Raw genomic sequence first — 24,329 nt, forward strand, 5'->3', positions numbered from 1 at the left:
CTCGCGTGGATGGGGTTAGACACGACCTAGCAGGGAGGGAGGGAGAAACAGGACAGGGGAAGCTAGCAAAAGAGCCGCCACTGCTGCAGCCAATCACCTTGCAGGATCCTTTTGATTGGAGGACAGTTTGGGGCAAATGGGGACAAATTCAATTCGGTTATGGGGGAGGGGGAGGGGGGGTTGATTGGCTGAATGGACAAAAGTGGATCTTGATTGGTTAGACTGGAGATGGTGGTGTTGCTAGTACAGTGTGTGTGTGGCTCTGCCTCTCTCTGTCTGGCTCCAGCGGAAAGACACGCTAGGTGAATGTCTGTTAAAGAAGAGAAGGGGGCGGGGCTTGCTAGGGAATTTTGCTGATTGACACAGTGAAATTAGGAAGGGCAAAGGGAAAAATATCAGTATTGGGGAGGGGGAGGTATTCAAATCAAGAGAAGATAAAAAGCTAAGCTCCCTTGGTGTACAGCTGTGAAATTTACAGTGTATAAAATCAAAATGGCGGAAAAATTAGCGTAAATTGAAGCGTCTTGCCTTTTCCTAAATATCTCTCCTATTTTAAGGCTTGCCTCCCCGCATGTACTGAAATATGTAGCTATAAAAAGCATGTGGTCATGCGCTTCTGTGGTAGCAGAGGCAGGAGGGATTCGGTTAGACTTAGTTCTGTACCTCCCTCTTGTGGTCAGAGATGGCATTACTCTCTCTGGCTTTGCCCTCCACTGCCCTGGGCTTGTGGGGAAGGGGGTGATGAGAGGGTACCTAAGGGCAGATCCACTCACTGCAGACCTAGAAACAGCTTCTCTCTTGCTCACTGGCCGTCTGAAAGCAGCAGGGGCTGCTGGGAGATCTGCAGTCAGGGGAAGTCCAGCACTCTCAGTAGTGGGAGTGCGTGGTGCTCTGCATTAGCTGCCTCATACTTACTGTGAAGATATTGGAGCGTCGTTTGGACTGCTTGCGGATGGGCGTGGGAGTGTTGGAGGCGGCCACTGTCTCGATGCGCATCTCCCTCTGGCTTATGCTGGGGGTGGAGGGAACGGAGGAGGAGTAATCGCTGAACGCACCTCCTCCATTAGCAGCCTGAAACAAACAGGGAGGGAGGGAGGGATGGATAGATAGATAGATAGATGGATAGACAGACAGACAGACAGACAGACAGTTAGATAGATAGATAGATAGATAGATAGATAGATAGATAGATAGATAGATAGATAGATAGATAGATAGATAGATAGATAGATAGATAGATAGATAGATAGATAGATAGATAGATAGATAGATAGATAGATAGACAGACAGATAGACAGACAGAACCATAGATAGATAGATAGACAGACAGACAGACAGATAGAACAATAGACAGACAGACAGAGACAGACAGATAGACAGATAGATAGAACCAAAGATGGATAGACAGAGAGACAGACAGACAGAACGAACCATAGATTGATAGACAGACAGACAGACAGACAGATAGATAGATAGATAGATAGATAGATAGATAGATAGATAGATAGATAGATAGATAGATAGATAGATAGATAGATAGATAGATAGATAGATAGATAGATAGATAGATAGATAGATAGATAGATAGATAGATAGATAGATAGATAGATAGACAGACAGATAGACAGACAGAACCATAGATAGATAGATAGACAGACAGACAGACAGACAGATAGAACAATAGACAGACAGACAGAGACAGACAGATAGACAGATAGATAGAACCAAAGATGGATAGACAGAGAGACAGACAGACAGAACGAACCATAGATTGATAGACAGACAGACAGACAGATAGATAGATAGATAGATAGATAGATAGATAGATAGATAGATAGATAGATAGATAGATAGATAGATAGATAGATAGATAGATAGATAGATAGATAGATAGACAGATAGAAAGATAGAGAATTTGAAAAAAACAAGAGAGATAGATTGAACAATATAATCAGCATGATTTTCTGTATGCTGACATGCAGCAAATTTGACATATTTAAATTTTTATTAACACAGGCTCTTGCATCCTAATTCTCATACTTGCATTATACATATACATATGCACTGCACTTTGCAGAGAGTTGTGGGTAATATTAGTCCATTAAGCAATAAGTATGTATGCTCACTTTAAAAATCAATTTATGTAACTTTGGTCACTACATAGTATGTATAGTATGCAAAATGGGATGCAGCCCAGGCCATACCATTAAATTAAAAAGAAGCAGGCAAGATTTTGTTATTTCAGACTGATCAAGGATAGTGAGACAGGATTGAGGTCGAACCAACAACATTTGTGTCAAACATTCAGATCTCTACCAAATAGACCAGCCCTGGTTTTATAGTAGAACAACAATATCCTTAAAGGGTTAGTTCACCCAAAAATGAAAATTCTGTCATTAATTACATACCCTCATGTCGTTCGACACCCGTCAGACCTCCGTTCATCTTCAGAACACAAATGAAGATATTTTAGTTGAAATCTGATGGCTCTGAAAGTCCTCCATTGGCTCAATGGCACGGTTCACTCTCAAGACCCTTAAAAGGTACTAAAGACGTCGTTACAAAGTCCATCTCACTACAGTGGTTCTAAAATAACTTTATGAAGCAACGAGAATAGTTTTTGTGCGCAAAAAAACCCCTAAATAACAACTTATATAGTGATGACGATTTCAAAACACGGCATCATGAAGCTTCGAAGCGTTATGAATCAGCGAGTCGAATCAGCAGTTTGAATCGCCAAATTTCAGCAGTTTGGCGGTTTGACACACGATCCGAATCATGATTCGACTCAATGATTCATAACGCTTCGAAGCTTCATGATGCCGTGTTTTGAAATCGGTCATCACTATATAAGTCGTTATTTAGGGGTTTTTTGCGCACAAAAACTATTCTCGCCGATTCATAAAGTTATTTTAGAACCACTGTAGTGAGATGGACTTTGTAACGACGTCTTTAGTACCTTTTAAGGGTCTTGAGAGTGAACCGTTGTCACAGTGTCTGGTTGTGTTTCCCTCGGTTGTCACTAGAGGTCCTCGTTCTCACGGTGTCTTTCACATTTTGACTTCAATTCCCAGCATTCTGTTTGTCACTCATCAGTTCATTGCACTCAGCTGTTTCCCATCACCTTGTTAGATCTGTGTGTGTATATATACCCTGTCTGTTTTAGTATGTGTCACGGAGTCCTTGTTTGTATCACCCCACTTCCGAGTTCTGTTCTTGCCGTTGTTTTGTTCCTGTTTATGTTTGATTGATTTGTTGGATATCGACCTATGCCTGGACTGACCACTGAGTTTGGATTTACCCTCAATAAATATCATACGTACTGCATTTGGATCTTCTATCTTTGTCTTGTGTGGGATCGTGACAGAAGGACTCCGTCCCCCTAGATCCAGCGGTATGTATTCCAACTTCTCCTCCCCAGCCACCGAGCGGGAGAGGAGAGATATGTTTGAAGGAACACGCCTAGTCATTTTTCGTGGGACTCGGGGAGGTCGCAGAGGGGTTGGTGGTCGAGAGGAAGTCCAACACCACTTTCCACCATGGCCCCCATTCGACCCTGGGCTCGTGAGAGACGGACAGGAACCACCATCTCGCCGTTACGGACGGAGAAGAGGGAAGAAGAACACGTCTGCCAATTCAGAGACTGTTCAAGTCCCATCTGCCCAGTCAGAGACTGCTCACGTCACGTCTGCCGAGACAGAGACTGTTCACGTCCCGTCTGCCCAACCAGAGACTGTTCATGTCCCATCTGCCCAGTCAGAGATGGTTCAAGCCACGTCTGCCCAGTCGGAGACAGATCGGGAGATGCCCATTCTCATGGCCGGGGGGGCACTGATCGGCTATTTAGAGCGTCTAGCTCAGATCCTGGAAACGCCCTTCAGACCTTCAGTGTTGTCTGTTCCTGAGCCGGAGCCAGTGTCTGTTCCTGAGCCGGAGCCAGTGCCTGTTCCTGAGCCGGAGCCAGTGCCTGTTCCTGAGCCGGAGCCAGTGCCTGTTCCTGAGCCGGAGCCAGTGCCTGTTCCTGAGCCGGAGCCAGTGTCTGTTCCTGAGTCTGTGCCTGTGTCTGTTCCTGAGCCGGAGCCAGTGTCTGTTCCTGAGTCTGTGCCTGTGCTTGTGTCTGTTTCTGTGTCTGTTTCTGAGCCGGTGATGTCTGTTCCTGAGCCAGAGGCGTCTGTTCCTGAGGCCTCAGTGACCGCGACACTGGCCATTATGGCCACAGCCATGTGGTGTGTGTGGGCCACGCACACACTTGGACCGGTGGTGTCTGTTCCTGGGCCGGTGGTGTCTGTTCCTGAACCGGTGGTGCCAGTTCCCGAGCCGGTGGTGCCAGTTCCAGTGCCCGAGCCGGTGGTGCCAGTTCCAGTGCCTGAGCCGGTGGTGTCGGTTCCAGTGCCTGAGCCGGTGGTGTCCGTTCCAGTGCCTGAACCGGTGGTGTCCGTTCCAGTGCCTGAGCCGGTGGTGTCTGTTCCAGTGCCTGAGCCGGTGGTGTCTGTTCCAGTGCCTGAGCCGGTGGTGTATGTTCCAGTGCCTGAGCCGGTGGTGTCTGTTCCAGTGCCTAAGCCGGTGGTGTCTGTTGCAGTGCCTGAGTTGGTGTCTGTTCCAGTGCCTGAGCCAGTGGTGTCTGTTCCAGTGCCTGAGCCGGTGGTGTCTGTTCCAGTGCCTGAGCCAGTGGTGTCTGTTCCAGTGCCTGAGCCGGTGGTGTCTGTTCCAGTGCCTGAGCCAGTGGTGTCTGTTCCAGTGCCTGAGCCGGTGGTGTCTGTTCCAGTGCCTAAGCCGGTGGTGTCTGTTGCAGTGCCTGAGTTGGTGTCTGTTCCAGTGCCTGAGCCAGTGGTGTCTGTTCCAGTGCCTGAGCCGGTGGTGTCTGTTCCAGTGCCTGAGCCAGTGGTGTCTGTTCCAGTGCCTGAGCCGGTGGTGTCTGTTCCAGTGCCTGAGCCAGTGGTGTCTGTTCCAGTGCCTGAGCCGGTGGTGTCTGTTCCAGTGCCTGAGCCAGTGGTGTCTGTTCCAGTGCCTGAGCCGGTGGTGTCTGTTCCAGTGCCTGAGCCAGTGGTGTCTGTTCCAGTGCCTGAGCCGGTGATGTCTGTTCCAGTGCCTGAGTTGGTGTCTGTTCCAGTGCCGTGGCCGCCCGAGGGAGAGTCTCCACCCTGGCCGCCTGAGGGAAAGTCTCCACCACCCTGGTCGCCCGATGGACTGTCATCGCCGCCCTGGCCGCCAGACGGACCGTCGTCTCCGCCCTGGCCGCCAGATGAGCTGTCATCACCACCATGGCCGCCTGAAGGGTCGTCTGCTCCGCCCTGGCCACCAGATGGACTGACGTTTCCGCCCTGGCCAGATGGACTGTCGTCTCCGCCCTGGCCGCCAGATGGACTGTCGTTTCCGCCCTGGCCAGATGGACTGTCGTCTCCGCCCTGGCCGCCAGATGGACTGTCGTCTCCGCCCTGGCCGCCCGAGGGACTGTCGTCTCCGCCCTGGCCGCCCGAGGGACCGTCGTCTCCGCCCTGGCCGCCAGATGAACTGTCATCTCCGCCATGGCCGTCTGAAGGGTCGTCTGCTCCGCCCTGGCCACGAGATGGACTGTCGTTTCCGCCCTGGCCAGATGGACTGTCATCTCTGCCCTGGCCGCTAGATGGACTGTCGTCTCTGCCCTGGCCGCCCGATGGACTGTCGTCTCCGCCCTGGCCGCCAGATGAACTGTCATCTCCGTCCTGGCCGCCAGTTAAGCCATCACCCCCTGTCCTTGTTCCTCGCCATGGACCTGGCCCACCATCCCTCCCCCTGATCCTCCACCTTTCCACCTCCCTCCTGAATTCTTGTATTGTGTGGTAGTTATGTTATGGGGCGTCTGGTAGCCGCTCCGTAGGGAGGGGGTACTGTCACAGTGTCTGGTTGTGTTTCCCTCGGTTGTCACTAGAGGTCCTCGTTCTCACGGTGTCTTTCACATTTTGACTTCAATTCCCAGCATTCTGTTTGTCACTCATCAGTTCATTGCACTCAGCTGTTTCCCATCACCTTGTTAGATCTGTGTGTGTATATATACCCTGTCTGTTTTAGTATGTGTCACGGAGTCCTTGTTTGTATCACCCCACTTCCGAGTTCTGTTCTTGCCGTTGTTTTGTTCCTGTTTATGTTTGATTGATTTGTTGGATATCGACCTATGCCTGGACTGACCACTGAGTTTGGATTTACCCTCAATAAATATCATACGTACTGCATTTGGATCTTCTATCTTTGTCTTGTGTGGGATCGTGACAACCGTGCCATTGAGCCAATGGAGGACTTTCAGAGCCATCAGATTTCAACTAAAATATCTTCATTTGTGTTCTGAAGATGAACGGAGGTCTTACGGGTGTCCAACGACATGAGGGTAAGTAATTAATGACAGAATTTTCATCTTTGGGTGAACTAACCCTTTAATAACTCTGAGCCACTTCATCCCTTACAATAATATGCCATGGTAAACCTATTTCTGTATTAAATATCATAGCTACTACAATTACTGTTACTGTTGTAAAACTATAATCAATATTTCTGTCATTTTATTTAATTTCTTTTTTGATAAAAGTTGTTAAAAATATAAATATGGTGCATTTTTGGAAGGCATATAAATGTGTTTCTTTTCCAAATAAGATTCTGAGATTCATCTTGCAGTTTGCATGCTAGCTGGTTCAGGACTGATGCTGATCCTAGATCAGCACGAATGCCCCAGACTCACCTGATTAATGTGTACAGAGGGGATGGATGCGGCCGGGACAGACGAGTGGCTGGGAGAGTTGGGCAGAGATTTACACGGACCAATCGAAAGCTGCTGTTTTTTCCTCAGCGCCACCACTTTCTGAGCAACTGCAATCACATATCATAAACATTTAAACTTTGAAAGCAATCTAAACTATGTAACATACATGTATATGATATAATCACAAACAAACATTTGACATGTCCTATAGATTGTAGGTTTGATTTTGATATTGTAGAGATATTTTGAAATGAAACGCCTCTTGCCTCTGTGGTGAGATTGGCTGCAGAGCTAAGGCTGGCTACACACTGGCAGTGTGGCGTGAGCATGGCGTTTCTGATGTGTGTCAGCTGCGTGGCGTTTTCTATGTCTTTGCAATTTTTCTTTACTATTTTTCTATGCAATTCATAAAGGAAGATGAACGATATTTACATTACATTCGGTGCTTAATATTTTGCGGGGAGATGTTCATAACTTATGCAAGTAAAATTTTTCAGTTGTAATTCGATTGTAATGACGCACATACGGTCTCTTCCACAGCTGTGAAATGTCTTGGTGCAGATTTACTGCATACAACTGGGAACCCTGGAGACCACCAGTACAATGTGCCTACAGTCGCTGAACAAGTGACTCAACATTATTCACTCGTACATCTCACAAAAACAAAGAAAGACAGGAAGGAAGGAAGAAAGATGACTTCAATACTACAGACAAACGAGAGCTGTATAGAGGAAGGCGAAGCAAGGACGAGATGATGTTTATCCGTCTGCGTTTTCAAAAAGTCGAACGGCTCACCGTCTCCAGACAACAAACGCATCTCTGTCTTTTAATTATTTCAAATGCAGCCCGAGGAGGCAATTACACGCAGGAGAAAACGCCAACCGTCAACACCCCGGCAATAAACGCAGGGCCGAGAGAAATCCATCCTGACAACTATGATATTGGAGAGCGCGGAGGAAACTGCAACACCATGGAGCAATAAAGCTGCTCGAATTATCGCAGCCCTTGCAACCGCGGGAGGAAGTCTCATATGGATATATAGAGCAGCTACGCCAGATTACTGTGCGGCTGCTTGATAAATACTTATGTAATGTGTATTTCTAGGTGTTGTGAAACCACTCTACCTCGGCTAGGACACAAAAGAGATGTGTGGGCAGGTTTCTGTAGCTTACTCTGCAATACATTCATGCCACATGACGACAGTGGGCGGAAGGGAGCGCTATCAGTGAACTCAGAGTGCCGCTGATATTCCAACTGGTTTTTAGGATTGTTTGTAAATGCGCTAACCACTAGCAGCATAAAAACAACTGGAAAACACGGTTCTTTGTTAGATGAGAAGATAAAAGCAGAACACTGGATGAGTGTCTCACAACAATATTTCAAACCTACTGTATGTATACTATATAATACAATAAACAAATGATATAATACTAAATACCCATTCAGGGTCATACCTTTAAAGACGAATGCATTAAAACATATGATCAAGAGCAGACTTATAGAGATTGATCAATGTTGTTTTAACTGATTTTCAATTATTGCTTTACTTCACTAGACACTAGACGTCAATAAAACATATGCATTATAAACAAAATAATAGTAGTAGTAGTAATAATGGACTGCTTATTATTATTATTGTTAGCACTTAGTTTAGGGCCCAATTCTGACTATTAACTAGTTGCTTATTAGCATGCATATTACCAGGATATTGGTTGTTTATTAGTAATTATAAAGCACATGCCTTATTTTTATATTATATAATATTGTGTTGGTCCCCCTTTTGCTGCCAAAACAGCCCTGTCCCGTCGAGACGTGGACTCCACTAGACCCCTGAAGGTGTGCTGTGGTATCTGGCACCAAGATGTTAGCAGCAGATCCTTTAAGTCCTGTAAGTGTTGAGGTGGAGCCTCCATGGATTGGATTTGTTTGTTCAGCACATCCCACAGATGCTCGATTGGATTGAGATCTGGGGAATTTGAAGGCCAAGTCAACACCTCAAACTCTTTGTACGTGGTACGTGTCAAAGTAACAGTGAACATTGCCCAAAGCATCACACTGCCTCCGCTGGCTTCTCTTCTTCCCATAGTGCATCCTGGTGCCATGTGTTCCCCAGGAAAGTGACGCACACGCACCCGGCCATCCATGTGATGTTAAAAAAAAGTGATTCATCAGACCAGGCCACCTTCTTCCATTGCTCAATGGTCCAGTTCTGATGCTCACGTGCCACTGTTGGTCCTTTCGGCGGTGGACAGGGGTCAGCATGGGCATCCTTACTGGTCTGTGGCTATGCCGCCCCATACGCAACAAACTGTGATGCACTGTGTATTCTGACACCTTTCTATCAGAACCAGCATGAACTTCTTGAGCAATTTGAGCTCCAGTAGCTCGTCTGTTTGATCGGACCACACGGGCCAGCCTTCGCTCCACACGTGCATCAATGAGCCTTAGCCACCCATGACCCTGTCGCCAGTTCTCCACTGTTCCTTCCTTTGACCACTTTTGATAGACACTGACCACTGCAGACGGGGAACACCCCACAAGAGCTGCAGTTTTGGAGATGCTCTGTCCCAGTCGTCTAGCCATCACAATTTGGCCCTTGTCAAACTCTCGCTCAAATCCTTACGCTTGCACATTTTTCCTGCTTCTAACACATCAACTTTGAGGAAAATCTTCACTTGTTGCCTAATATATCCCACCCACTAACAGGTGCTGTGATGAAGGGATAATACATAAATCTCTTTCTGGAAGTTGTCACAATGCATTAGTTTTTGGTCTAAAAAGACATTCTTACAACCCCTTCAATTATTAATGCATTCACAGGATGCCCAGACAGCGTTGCCAAGAATTTTCATCAGCATCAAGGTACTTCAGTTCAACACTGGTCCATTTTCATAAATGAAAGCTATGCACTTCATTTACAGATGGCGACCATAACGGTCTCGAAGAACAGAGAATATAACCTGCAAACCAGGATGATAAACTCACACCTGAGGATAAAAACTTAACACTGCATAAACACTGAAAGTGTGTTCAGAGACACTAGTTAACACATCAGGCATCTCACCGTCTTGAAAGACTCTCTCCACATTAAGACCATAGGTGGAGCAAGTTTCGTAATACGTGGAGCGTTTCAGGTCGTTGGACAGTTTCCGAGCCCGGGCGTCATCTATCACTCTGGGGTTGGCAGCGCTGATGGCGTCTAAAAGACATATGATGTCATAAGACACAGCAAACAGTATTCATTTTTGTGTGTACTATTCTTTTAAACTAGCTCTCTGGCACACACAATGACAGTACAGCACCTAAATGCATATGTGTCTCATCAAAGTGCAATTTACATACAAGTAATGGGCAAATGCGTAAGAAAGAGTCTTTTACGGCAGATGAGACGTACTAGCCTGCTGCTTTGTTAAAACAAGACAAATGTACCATTTTGTCACCTTTAGACTATGACTAAGTGCGAGACTTTCATGGCAGATTTAATAAAAACAAGTGCACATCAAATTTTGTGTATCCTGTGCTGTATTGTAGAAGAAGAATAGAGTCAGTGATGGTGTCATGACTCACCCTGCGTCCCCACCAGCACCATGGGAACTTCTGCCGTGTTCCTGTAGCTGGAAAGACGCAGGAAGTAGTTATAAACCGTCTGGAAGCTGATCTCATCCTCCAAGCTGAAGACGAACACCACCGCGTCCACCCATGCAGCGAACTGAAAACAAGCAAACAAAACATAATCAATCCAAGCATCTTTAATCATTTAATATAGCTAACAGCGTTTGCTCTTTTACATAATATATTATATATACAAGCCTTCATTTATTTGATCAAAAATACAGAAAAAACAGTAATATTGTGAAATATTATTACAATTTAAAATAATGGTTTTCTATTTTAATATACTTGGAAAATGTAATTTATTTCTGTGATGCAAAGCTGAATTTTCAGCATCATTACTCCAGTCTTCAGTGTCACATGATCCTTCAGGATCATAATATGATGATTTATTATCAGTTTTGGAAACCGTTGTGCTGCTTAATATTTTATTTTTTGGAACCTGTGATACTTTGATGAATAAAAAGTAAAAAAATAAAAATAAAAAAAAAGAACAGCATTTATTCAAAACAGAAATCTTTTGTAAAAATATACGTTAATGTTCAAAAGTTTGGGGTCAGTATTTTTTCTTTCTTTCGTTTTTTTGAAAGAAATTAATACTTTTATTGAGCAAGGATTTGATAATTTGATAAAAAAGTGATAGTAAAGATTTATATTGCTAGAAAAGATTTATATTTTGAATAAATGCTGTTCTTTTTAACTTTTATTCATCAATAAATCCTGAAAAAAGTATCACAGGTTCCACAAAATTATATTAAATAGTTAATAAATCAGTATATCAGAATGATTTCTGAAAGATCATGTGACACTGAAGACTGGAGTAATGATGCTGAAAATTCAGCTTTGATCACAAAAATACATTTTATTTCAAAGTATATTAAAATAGAAAACCGTTATTTTAAATTGTAATAATATTTCACAATATTACAGTTTTACTGTATTTTTGGTCAAATAAATGCTGCCTCCATGAGCATAAAAGAAACTTTCACATCATAAACATAAAAATGTTTAATGTTTCCAAACTTTTGACCGGTACTGTATACACACACACACACACACACACACACACACACACACACACACACACACACACACACACACACACACACACACACACACACACACACACACACACACACACACACCCCACTAAATCTGAAGTGCTATTGAGTAGATGAACCATTGTATATGCTAGTTTTATTTTGCAGTGTAGGAAGGAACGTTTCAGTCATTTTAAGCAATCTTTGAAGCCTACATGCCTCTATTCCTCTTTTTATTTTCCATTACCTGCAGGAGAATAATTCTAATCATGGATAAATTTGCACGACCAGTAACTCGAACTGTTTCAGAGCCCTGAGACACACTCACTGACGTCTGCTTGAAATCTGAAGGGCCGTATTACAAATTCTTGTGGTAATTTGCATTCTAATCAATTACGAATTACCATAAAACCAGCTAAACGGAACACAGACTAACAGAGAATAATTATCGCCGCTATTCCACCAGGAGCTACACTGGCAGAAAAGTTTCACTCGAAATCCCCGTTCCCACAACACAGGAAGCGAGTACTCATCCCCGCTCGGCGCGGCTGAAAGCTGCCATGAGAACCATCAGACTATAATTACACTGAGCCGCAGCAAAATGTGAAAATAGGGCCACCATGAAATGGGTCCCACGGGGCAAGTACAGCCGTTCAAAATGACACGGCACCACATCCCGCTCTCTGCTGTGGGAATGGGGACTGGGTGACACATTTGTGAAATATTTTAACAGCTATTTGGACAGTTCTCTTCTTTTCTCAACTTGTGAAAAATCTCACTTTCTCAGATATCATCAATTATTGTAGCGCCGCGTCAGCAGGCAACCCTGGAGCTGCAAATTGAACAAGATAATTAAGGTGTTTGGGGTATTACTAGTACTTTACAAGGTAATATGTGAACGGTTTGTATCCACAAAAACTACAGTTAAGACGTCAACACGTGACCAGAAAATGTCCTTAATGGAACAAATGACTTACTTTCTTCAGTGGAGCTCAAAAGGAGATATTTTAAACAATGTTCACGCTGCTCTTTTCCATACAGTAAAAGCAGACATTGGGTGCACGGCTCAATTTTTTAATGTTCATTTCCCCTATTTTTACATTTAGTTAACCTTTGCCATCATCTAAAGCTCACTTTGCATTAGGGTCCATTTTGACCCAGAAGAGGTACATATACATTTTTAAAAAAATCCATAGTTTTTAGTACGAAGAAAATTTTGTGAGTGTGTTAAGACTGTCATATATTTTGATCAGATTTTGACCTTAATGTGAACTGTGGTTTTCCACATTAAATTATACCCCCCCCCCATCTGTTAATTAGATTTGTCTCAAATTACTTCTGTAAAATACATTTAGCCTATTTCCTTCAAATTTTTTGGCACTTTTTTTTTGTGCGAGTTATTTATAAACATGCTTGCACAATAATTCTGAAATTAAAATAAAATGACAAACAAATGAATGTCTTAATGTGATTGTAGAGCTATGTTCATAGACCAAATAGTCTACATTTTAAAAAGAAAAGAGCGTTTGGAAAAGAAAAAGTCCACATTTTACTTTGCTGCCACCTATTGATGAACCACTGCAGCATGAAAAGGAGATTCAAGCTGTTTATCATCATCATTTTTTCATATAAAAGTAAAAATGTATGCAAGTAAACATAATATATTTAGTTTGAAAACATTTCAGAGTAATATTGATGTTATTTTGGTCTTGTTTGTTTAGAGGAGAATATGTAGCTTTCATAAATTTTGATTTTTTTTAGCAGTCATGAGTTTTTCATCTAATGATATATTCAAATACAATTTTTCATAAATGTTAATAAAAAATATTTAATATTAATTTAATAAATATTTAATAAATATTTTCTTGCATCAAACTGGTTTTTACTGCAGTTCTTGAAAAATGGGAAATTTCAAAGAATTACATTTTTTTTTAATTAATAAAAAGGGTAACATGGTAACATTCAAAACCTTTGTGCAGTTACTGATTGGAAAAATATGAAGTTATGTTTTACATTCCACCGGGTCCAAACAGACCCTGGAATGCAAAAGTTGTTTTTTAATGCATTAGGAGGGTTAAGGATTACTGTAGATTACATTAGATTACTGTAATGCTTTATTAGCTGGTTGTCCTGCATCCTCAATAAACAAACTACAGTTAGTCCAAAACACAGCTGCTAGAGTTCTTACTAGGTCAAGAAAATATGATCATATAACACCAATTTTATCATCTCTACACTGGTTACCTGTGAAGTTCCGTATCAATTACAAACTATTGCTACTAACCTATAAAGCCCTAAATGGTTTAGCTCCAGTGTATCTAACGGATCTTCTATCGCCCTACAATCCATCGCGCTCTTTAAGATCACTAAACTCGAGGCTTCTGGTCATTCCTAGGATATCTAAGTCCACTAAAGGAGGGAGGGCTTTTTCACATTTAGCTCCTAAACTCTGGAATAGTCTTCCTGATATTGTTCGAGGTTCAGACTCGCTGTCCCAGTTTAAAACTAGATTAAAGACGCATCTCTTTAGCCAAGCATTCACATTATAATTATCTTTTTATACTACAGTTAAATCGGATCAAAAGCATTAATATAATATTCTGAACAGCAGCTACGCTAATCATTTCCCATCTGCTTTTCTGTTGTTATCTCGGGACACTAGTCCTGAGGTAAATAGCTCATCAGCTCCAGTTTGTATCCAGCCTCTCATGGAGACTTCGGATGCCCCGACACCTGTGATGAGACGACTCGACGCCTGTGAAGAGACGACTCAACGCCAGCGTTGTTATGGCCTAAATTAATACACGATTGATTAACTTTTTCGAACATTATTCTTTAACATTGTCTTTCTAACATTTTTACTGTACATCTATGAAATGCACTTTCTGTAAAGCTGCTTTGAAACAATGTGTATTGTGAAAAGCGCTATACAAATAAATTTGAATTGAATTGAATTGAATTAAGGTAATCTATAAAACACTAATAATTTATGATATAATCTTCAGCCAATCTCAAAATGAATATCCATTTTCAAACCGTACAGTAATGTTGTGATGCCTAAATTCCAAATTAGCATTTAAATTGATTTTTTTTTTTTTTTTTTGATTTTATTAGACAAATTAGCAAGGAATTTTAATATTGGCTATTTATTGGTTATCAGCCATAATATGAGCAATTATAGCTTATCATATTTTAATATTAAAATCTGACCATCTCTATATACAAATCATTTTGACAAATTTATGGACTTTGATAGCCACTGGTCACTGCAGTATTTTGCTATGCAAAATGTTCATTCTGCTCAAATTATAATAAGTCAATTTTTGAGCAAACTAATTATTTGACTTATATTATAAGTTTTATTAAAGTTTTCAAACTATTATAGTTTATTATAGTTCTAGTTATTATAGTTATTATAGAGAAATCTGATGTTATTTAAATAAAATAAAACATTTGAAAAATAAAATTAACTAAAATAAAAAACAATTGAACTAAAATTAAGTATATTTTCATTAATTGAAATAAAGCTGAAATAAAATCAAATGTAAATCTTAGATGAAAAACAAACTTAAAATTAAGTACATTTTATAAAATTTAGAATTATAAATTTAGGCTTGGCAACTACAAGTTAAAGTACTATAAGTAAAAAAATGAAAACTGAAAATATCAAAAGAAAAGCTAATCCAAAATGTCAACACGCACAATAATTGTATATAAACAATGCTAAAATTGCCCAGCTTTCGGCTTACCTGCAGTTCTGGGGGGCCGCCTTCATCTCTGATCAGCAAGAGATAACTTTGTCCATCCACCACAATCTCCTTTTTAAACCTCCCTCCTGCAAAAACACACAATAACATTAATTATACTGTTTCTATAATAAGCTCATTTACCAACAGGCATTGTGCAGTTGACGTCAACGCCATCAAGATTGAGGGACTGAAGATTCACCCCTGAGGAACACCCTCCAGTCCCGTCAATACGAACAGAGACACATTTCCAATTTTCAGTTTACGTGTACCTTCTGGCAGTTTTGAAGTGTTTTGGACAAGGGATGGAGAAGGAGAGAGAAAGAGCGAATTGAGTTGGTGAGCATGCAAATGAGTGTTTGGGATGTATGTCTAAACACGACTAATGATTAAAGCCAGCAGAAAGCCGCCATCGCTCCTGCTTCATAATACAGCACATGGAAAACATGGGAATCTCTGTTAACAACGAGTAGAGCCACTGATAAAAAATAAATATCAGCCAACAAATGAAATTAGGCGAGGCTTATCCGAAATCGGAGTTATTTCGACACCAGCAGTGAGACTTTGATTTTTCACCCTTCATTTATTCTCTCCTCTACAGATGTTTTTTTCGTTCCTCACAGCCGCTGGCTCTGAAAGCTGATGGAACTTTGATGCCACTGAGATTCCCTCAAATTAAATTGCATTTTTTATAGTAGGAAAGTTTGTGGAGCAGACTGAAATTTGCCTTATGGAAATCTAGGGGGACAAAAGGGGAAGGGTGATTTCTTCAAAGATTATGCCCGGTTAAAAAGGCAAGGCTATGAGTAGAATACATCAACAGCCTGGAGAGAAGAGGGCTGGATTTGGTTGAACTGCTTGGAAAATTTAAGCAGCAGCCGTTGAATGGAACAGAATGATACAGCGGCATGGCATTGAAATTATGTAATAAATGTTTGTTAAAGGGTTAATTCACCCAAAAATGAAAATAATGTCATTAATTACTCACCCTTATGCCGATTCACACCCGTAAGACCTCCGTTCATCTTCGGAACACAAATGAAGATATTTGTGTTGAAATCCGAAAGCTCGGTGAGGCCTCCATCGGCAGCAATGAAATTTACACTCTCAAGATCCATTAATGTACTAAAAACATATTTAAATCAGTTAATGTGAGTACAGTGGTCCAATATTAATATTATATAGTGACTGTAATATTTTTGGTGCACGAAAAAAAACAAAAAAACCACTTCACCGATTTCAAAACAATGCTTCATGAAGCTTCAGAGCGTCAGTGAAGTTTTTTTGTAGTAGTGCTTTATAATATTAATATTAAACCACTGTACTCACATTAACTGATTTAAATATGTTTTTAGTACATTAATGGATCTTGAGAGTGTAAATTTCATTGCTGCCGATGGAGGCCTCACTGAGCCTTTGGATTTCAACACAAATATCTTCATTTGTGTTCCGAAGATGAACGGAGGTCTTACGGGTGTGGATCGGCATAAGGGTGAGTAATAAATTACATTATTTTCATTTTTGGGTGAACTAACCCTTTAACGGAATGAAAACATGAAAAAAAAATAGTGAATAATATTAAATCTATTAAATCTGTAATTATTATTCAAAAAATTAAAATACTATTTGAATTTTGCTACATAGGTTGTTTTGCTGGCCTGGCCATAAATGCAGTGAAATCTGAACGCAAACTAAAACTCACAGTGATTTACAAAAACTTAACGTAATGATTAAAAAAATTAAGTCTTTCTTGTTATTAACGAATATTCTAATATTATTTTTTTGTATAAAATATTTTTGAAAATGCCTATCCCTAATTTAAAATATATATAATAAAAACTGTTTATTAGTTAAAAAAAAATACATTAGCATAATATATAATACTGAAATAATAAATGTATATAATAAAAATAATAATTAAATTAATTATGAACAAAATATTTGACATAATAAATATACTAAGTAATAATATAAATTATAATAATAAAAAATATGCTAAATAATAAAATAAATAAAATATATGAATATAATAAATAATCTGTATTATAAACAGCCTGATAAAAATAATAAATGAAAAAACACATTTTAATGAAAACCACATATATAATTTACATAATAAAGGAATGTAATAATTAGTGTATATATATATATATATATATATATATATATATATATATATATATATATATATATATATATATATATATATATATATATATATATATATATATATATATATATATATATATATATATATATATATATATATATATATATATATATATATATATATATATATATATAACCTATTTTTAAAATAAAAATAATACTTATTCAATAATTATTCAATAATAAAATGATTAATAAAGCAAGAAACAACAAAACAGATTAAACGAGGGGGCCTAATTGTACACAATGAACTTGAATTTCCATGCACAGCCTGATAAATAACCAGGAAGTGATTAAGGTGACAATTCTAACACTTATTGTAGATTCATTATTTGATCTCACAGCTGGACACCCAAACAAGCAATGTGACGAGAACATGTGACAACAATCGAGCATAATGCACTATATCACTATAAAAGGTAGGCAGCATTTAGTTCAGTTCATTCAGTGCCTGACTTCACTCTGATAACCTGTTTGGCCAATCTATCAAAGGCTTACTTTACCTCTGCTTCCTTCTGGGAAACGCATGATGGGGCTTTGTCAATTCTGAAAACCTCCTAAGGGAGGTTTTATTGGGTAAATATAATGACTGAATGCTTGTTCCACAGTGTATGACTGAAACCTGCTAAAGTTCGTGCCGCATGGCCAGTCATTACTTTCAAGTTCAGTGACCCCTGGACTAAATTGGCATTAAGAGGTACAGCGAGGGCACTGAAGTACCGCCCGGCGGACCGGTGAAGGATGTTAATAATAGCAGAACGAAACGCATGATGACCCTACATGGAGATTCCAACCAGTGACCTCACATCGACAGAGATATTATCCATAGATCCATTACATCAAGCACACTACACTTTTAATTAGTTCACCTGTGTCCTGAGAATCCGTACTAGTTATTTTTATTCCATAAATCCTTCCCTTGAGCCTAAAAGCTAAAAGTTATAGCATGGTTTTCTTTCTTACAGGAGAACAAAATGTTCATGTTGTCAATAGCCCCTTTCACACAGTCTTTACTGGTAAATTACCGGTATAGAGATCATGTGTGAACAGGACCTTTTCAAAAATACAGGTAAATCGGTTCTGGCTATTTACCAGTAAGGGAAGATGTAACATTAGGGTAAAACGAGGCTAAAGGCACACCTTAAGAAAAAGGTTTTTCACTACTTCCATAGTGTATGATTGCAGAAAAATATATATGTTTGTATTGAACATTTAAGGAGCAACAGAATTTGTGTGGAAATAAATCATAAAAGTGGTTTATTGTGTTTAAAAAACACAGGGTAAAAGGCTCACCACCTTGGGGCAAAAGGCACACATTATTTAAACAAATACTTTAGCTAAAATAATATGTTTTTAATAATGTCTAAGTTAATACTTGTTTAAAATCACTTCAGCAAAGTTTGTACTAATTTCTGTTTATTTTGATAAATAAAAGAATTCATTTTTGTTCATTAAATATACTGTCATTAAAATAATTGGATATAGATTTACAGTAGTAACAATAAATTATGTGATTTGATTAATATCATATTTTTTAAATATGATGGTTTCATTATAAATATGGTGATTGATTATCTCTAAGGTGGACACCCAACTTAATATATGATATATACCATCTGAATCTAAACATGTCATGTCAATAAACTTTAAAAAAAAAATCATCCAGCTGTTTATTATCATGTTAATTATTTAGATTTTCGCCCTGATAGCAGGTGCGCCTTTTACCCCAAATACCAAATACATTTACATATACTCTGCCGTCATTATGTTAAGCCCGCCCACCAACTCTATACACACTGTGATTGGCCTGACTAGAGTTTGGTTTTTCCAGCTCGTAAGCCAAAGGAGTTGCTAGACTACCCTGGCTGCAAATTAGATTTGCTGCCGCTGGATGCGTCTAGATTTCTAGGCTAACAACTCTGACTACATAACACGATATAACACGATTATAATTGCAATTGCAACTCTGACTTTATAACACAATTGACCTATCGGTAAGCCCCTCCCCTTGAACGCAGATGAGCCAATAGCAGTTGAGTATCAGTTGTGCTGGGACCGGAACTCGGACATCTTTAGGTGTCAGCGCTAGGGGTGCTCCGATCGATCGGCAACCGATCATGATCGGTCGATAATCGCTTTGGGATGGTTGATCGGCGGTCTCCAAAAAGGCCGATCTCATGAACCGATCGCATGCTGACGACACATAAACCCCGCGCCTGCTGTGAGAGCTAGGGCATAATATGCAGCGACACCGTCTCATTCTCTTTCCAGTGCGGGTAAAATAATTATAATGCTGAAGGTGAGGTACAATTCATATTTCTATATTAGATAACTTTCGCAGTCATTTGAAAACGTTCTGTGGGACATAAGTTCACAAACAGCGCGCGTGAATCACAGCGTGCGCGCGCGCTCTCTCTCCCTTTCAAAATGCTCAAATGGCTTCACATCAGCGCATCGCATCTGCACTAAAATCGAGGTGCTCAGTTGACACAGGATTTGCCACTTTGCACAATCGAGGCAGTGTCGCATTGTCACTAAAGTTTATCATTTGCATTTATTTTTAAGTCTTGCCAGTGTTCAAACCGCACTCGCGCGCACGGTCTGGACACACACACACACACACACACACACACACACACACACACACACACACAGGCCATCTCACAAAAAGCTTGCGAGTACAAAGTGCGCTGAAATGGTCAGATACACACATATGTATGTACTAAATGACCGTCTTGACGAGTATGCACGTAAACCCCGTCGTGACTCGCGAGTGAACATTTGTGCAACTGCATGTAACCGTAACCGTGTTCACTCTTAAAGTGACAGCTGTCGAATAAACTGCTGCTGTCTCTGAGTTTCTCTTTGTCTTGTGTTGAACCTTTATGACACCCACTGCTCTTGAATGACTAACTTTTGCAACCTTAAGTGTAAGGATGAATCTAATTTAATTTATTCAGGGAAGACCAATATTAATTTACATTTGATTTCTTATTAAATGTCTTTAGTATTTCTTACCTCAATACTAATGTTAGACCTACCTGAAAAATTGTTTTTAAAAACAAAAATGCACTGCATGATCAAATATTTAGGTGAGAATTATATACATTTATTATATACATTTATTTGGGAAAGATGGCCTACAATAGTCTTAAGTTATCTCATTTTCTAAAATAAACACTTGGTGGTTCTTCAAGATCTTGACTCAGTTAATTTAGAGTTAGTTTCATTTCTACAAATGGTGCAAACTCTGCAAGATTATAGATAAAAGATTGCCATTCTGTGATCGGCAGTGATCGGCAATCGGCAGATCATGATCTTGGTGATCGGTAATCGGTGATCGGCCCCAAAAATGCTGATCGGAGCATCTCTAGTCAGCGCCATAGAGAAACATTGGAAAATCCAAAGCTCTCATTGGTTTGATGGTGTTTATGCTACAAAAATGCTAAAATGTTGTGCCTGAGGTACTGTAACACTGACTTCTGGGATCCTGAGAGGATTTTCTGTTTGTCATACTCTCGTTAAGTTACGATTAAAGTCCCTGCTAACATACAAACCGAAATAACTAACTTTTCTCACGTCATGTAACACTGTAGGTCAAAAACACGAAGGTCTACATTTCAGTGCCTCTCCATATTAAACTGATTGTATGTAAATTAATTTAATTTTAGTTACGTTTAAGGTCTACATTATCTGTCCTACTAAGGAGGACTCCTATTTCACTATGGGTAGGGAAAGGAAGAGCTCGCACTCACAGTTTATCGGAGTTGTTTTGCAGATACAAAGTTTACAAGTTTATTAACTGCACCCCCGAAAAGTCATAAGCTCTGTGTATATGTTTGTTTACTGTTAGTTGTGTAAGTGTTTTTGTGTAATTTGCTGTGTATGTTAATGGTAATGCAACGGGGAGAGCTAGTTTGTGAATGAGACGTTAATGCGCACTTCTTATGCTTTGTTTGTTTAGCTCTTACAATGATTTTTTGGAGTGAAAAAGGACATAAACTTAACAGTAAAGTAAAGTTTGGCCATCATTCGGACAGGGTATACGCTACATTCTGTGTCTACTCTGACTACAAATTAGATTTGCTGCCGCTAGGATGCGTCTAGATTACTAGGCTAACAACTCTGACTACATAACACGAAATTGTGATATCACGCAATTCTGTTTTAAATTTAAACTCAATTGTGAGTCAAAAAGTGGCAATTATCTTTTAAAATGTTTTATTCTGTGGCAGAAACAAGCTTCCATAGTTGTGTGAAAGGGGCTAACATGAATCCACCAGATAAAATTGCAAGCATAATAAAAATGCAAAAATAATTATTTACATCTACTGAGGAAAATGCAAGTCATGCCTGCATGCAAAACAGGTCTGAAAATCACAGTCATTTAGAAAAGGTATTATAGTAGCTCCACAATCCACATGATTTGAGGAACCAATTGGTTTGCTCATATCCCCAACCATAAAAAGGAATGGTTTTATTTAATTGAAAATAGTTCAATTGAACATTTTTCTAGCACATTCACTGAAGATTTTAAAGTAGGTGATAATTGCATTGGAGCCAGAAAAGAGCACGTCTGAACACGTCATCATGTAACAGGACAAAAATCCCTGCAGCAAAGTTTCCTGCTAATTCAGACTTTGGCAGAAAGCTGTATAAACATCAAAATAGATGGTTTCTCATTGTAATTTTCTTTTTAGCCTTTGCAGCAAAAGCTCCGAGCTAAAAACAAGTCTTACTGAGGCTTTTGACGACGCCGTGATTCTGTCTTCAGGAATCCGACGTTATAATTCTAATCTCTAATTTAGATTTCAGAGGGGCAGCTGGTGCCAAGAGGGCATAAACATTTAATCTCTCCCCCGTCACTCAAAAGTAAACGCCGAGGATTGATGACACGCTCTGGTGGCGGCGGGCCAGGCAGCCTGACCCTCTGTTGCCATGGCAACACCCGAGCAATCACAGAGGCGGAGCACCGGCTTGGAAACTCAGAGCTTCGTCTGTGCAGGAGCAAATGACAGATAACAAATTAAGATTAAGAGAAATTAGGGACATTTTCAATCAAGCGTTGCTTAATAAACCCGAGAAAGTCTGCAAACGATTCATGCGGTATGAATCACAATAGCATTAATCACTTGTTTAACGCAACGACAACATTACAAATGTCAGACAACGCAGGAAAGAGTCTACGCTTACAAAGTCTTTGGACAGGATACTGTGGTAAAACCATGGCTTTTTGGACATTTACTAAAGTCATATAGTATTTTTTGAGGTAGTTCCATGGAAATACTATTTTGTATGAATATAATGTACGCATTCAGTCCCTTATGAAAAAATTTACCATGGTAAAGGGGTGGTATCAGGTGGTAACACCAAGGTGCTTTAATATATGGGAGTACCATGATAAGTTAAGTTTTGGTATGTTTATTTACACTAACCCATCAAAAGTTTGGTCAGTGTTGTCTTTTTTTCATAAAATTAATACTTTTATTCAGTAAGGATGCATTAAATAGATCAAAAGTGACAGTAAGACATTTATAAAGATTCTATTTCAAAAATAGTGTGTATATATATATATATATATATATATATATATATATATATATATATATATATATATATATATATATATATATATATATATATATATATATATATATATATATATATATATATATATATACACACACACAACTGTCAAAATTAATAATAATAAGAAATGTTTCTTGAGCAGCAAATCATCATATTAGAATGATTTCTGAAGGATCATGTGACACTAAAGACTGGAGTAATGATGCTGAAAATAGAAAATTCAGCTTTGATCACAGGAATAAATTACATTTTAGGATATATTAACATAGGAAAAAAGTTTTTAAATTATGATAATATTTCACAATATTGCTGTTTTTTCCTGTATTTTTGCAAAATTTTTCCAAAAAATGCAGCTTTACAACACCACCCTTTGAACAGTATAGTGTATCTTTTACAAAAACTATTATTTTACCACTGGATACCATTACAGAATAGACTGGGTAAACCCAGCCTGATCTGCCGGCAATTTGATTTCGCCCTGCAACTCAGTCTGGAAACCTGTACATTCATTTCTACTGCTTCTGTTACACTTTTGCGGGAACCAATCACAGACTGGCTTATCCACCTGGCGCGCTATTGGCGGGTTTAACACGATGATGGATAGCAAAGCAACGGATCGATGCCCGTTGATCACGCCTCTTCTGGTCTGATTGGTTGAAGGACTATCCAATTGCGTAAAGAGTAATTTAATTTATGCTCGTTGATCACGCCTCTTGTGCAGTAGAAAATACATAGCAGACTCCCCAGACCAATGATTAATCTTAAATTGAGCTTGGTCTGGTGATAGCCAGACAAATTACAGAACTTTTGTCTAAGGGAAGTCAGAGCACAAGGCTTTATTACAGAACACGACAGACGTTCATTTTTAATAATAAATTAATATAAACAACAATATTAACTCCTGGCAGAGCTTCTGTTCTGCCTTGATGTGAGTTATAGATCACAGAAAGACTGATATTCGCTTCCTGGGCATTTTCTAGAACAACAAATATGTATTAGTTTAGTTCACCACTCAGGTGTGTGTTAATCACAGTCCCAACAGTGATTCATCGATTTCCATTTTCTCACTGCATTAGACATGAGCATAATTCCACATCAACGCCACAGTTTGGTCAGAGAGAGGCAGAGAATCTGACTGAATGAGACTGAACTGCTTTCCAAACAAGTCCCAACAGGCTTGAGTGTCTTTTTCCTTCAAGAGGAACACAAAGTGCATACGGGCTTCCAACAAAACCCACTGAGCCAGAATACTGACATATAGTTTTGACTTTTGAGCCATGTTCCAGGTTCAACGCAAGTTAAAATATATCAGCATTAACTGTGTACCACAGAAAAGTATTCTGACTCATCTCTAACTCTTAAGTAAAAACTTAGAAAAGTCAGATTTGCAGTAAGGAACTTGCGCTGCTAGTATTTTGGCTAAGGCGCTTAATTCTTAAATAG

The 24,329-nt window shown here is 39.6% G+C and overlaps 1 protein-coding gene across 3 annotated transcripts in view; it reads right to left on the reverse strand.

Moving 5' to 3' along the window:
* The window catches only part of agap3 (ArfGAP with GTPase domain, ankyrin repeat and PH domain 3), a gene marked incomplete at its 5' end in the record, with an annotated part of 270,237 nt that overhangs the window by 91,650 nt on the left and 154,258 nt on the right, over positions 1–24,329 (reverse strand). For all 3 annotated transcript variants that reach the window (XM_079806208.1, XM_079806209.1, XM_079806207.1), the window contains 5 exons: positions 916–1,071; positions 6,710–6,837; positions 9,795–9,929; positions 10,298–10,439; positions 15,132–15,217. In XM_079806208.1, the coding sequence (XP_079662334.1) occupies positions 916–1,071; positions 6,710–6,837; positions 9,795–9,929; positions 10,298–10,439; positions 15,132–15,217 (647 nt within the window). The remainder of the gene's footprint in view (positions 1–915; positions 1,072–6,709; positions 6,838–9,794; positions 9,930–10,297; positions 10,440–15,131; positions 15,218–24,329) is intronic.

Source organism: Gobio gobio (assembly GCF_949357685.1).
Source record: "Gobio gobio genome assembly, chromosome: 23".
In the NCBI taxonomy this organism is placed as follows: domain Eukaryota; kingdom Metazoa; phylum Chordata; class Actinopteri; order Cypriniformes; family Gobionidae; genus Gobio; species Gobio gobio.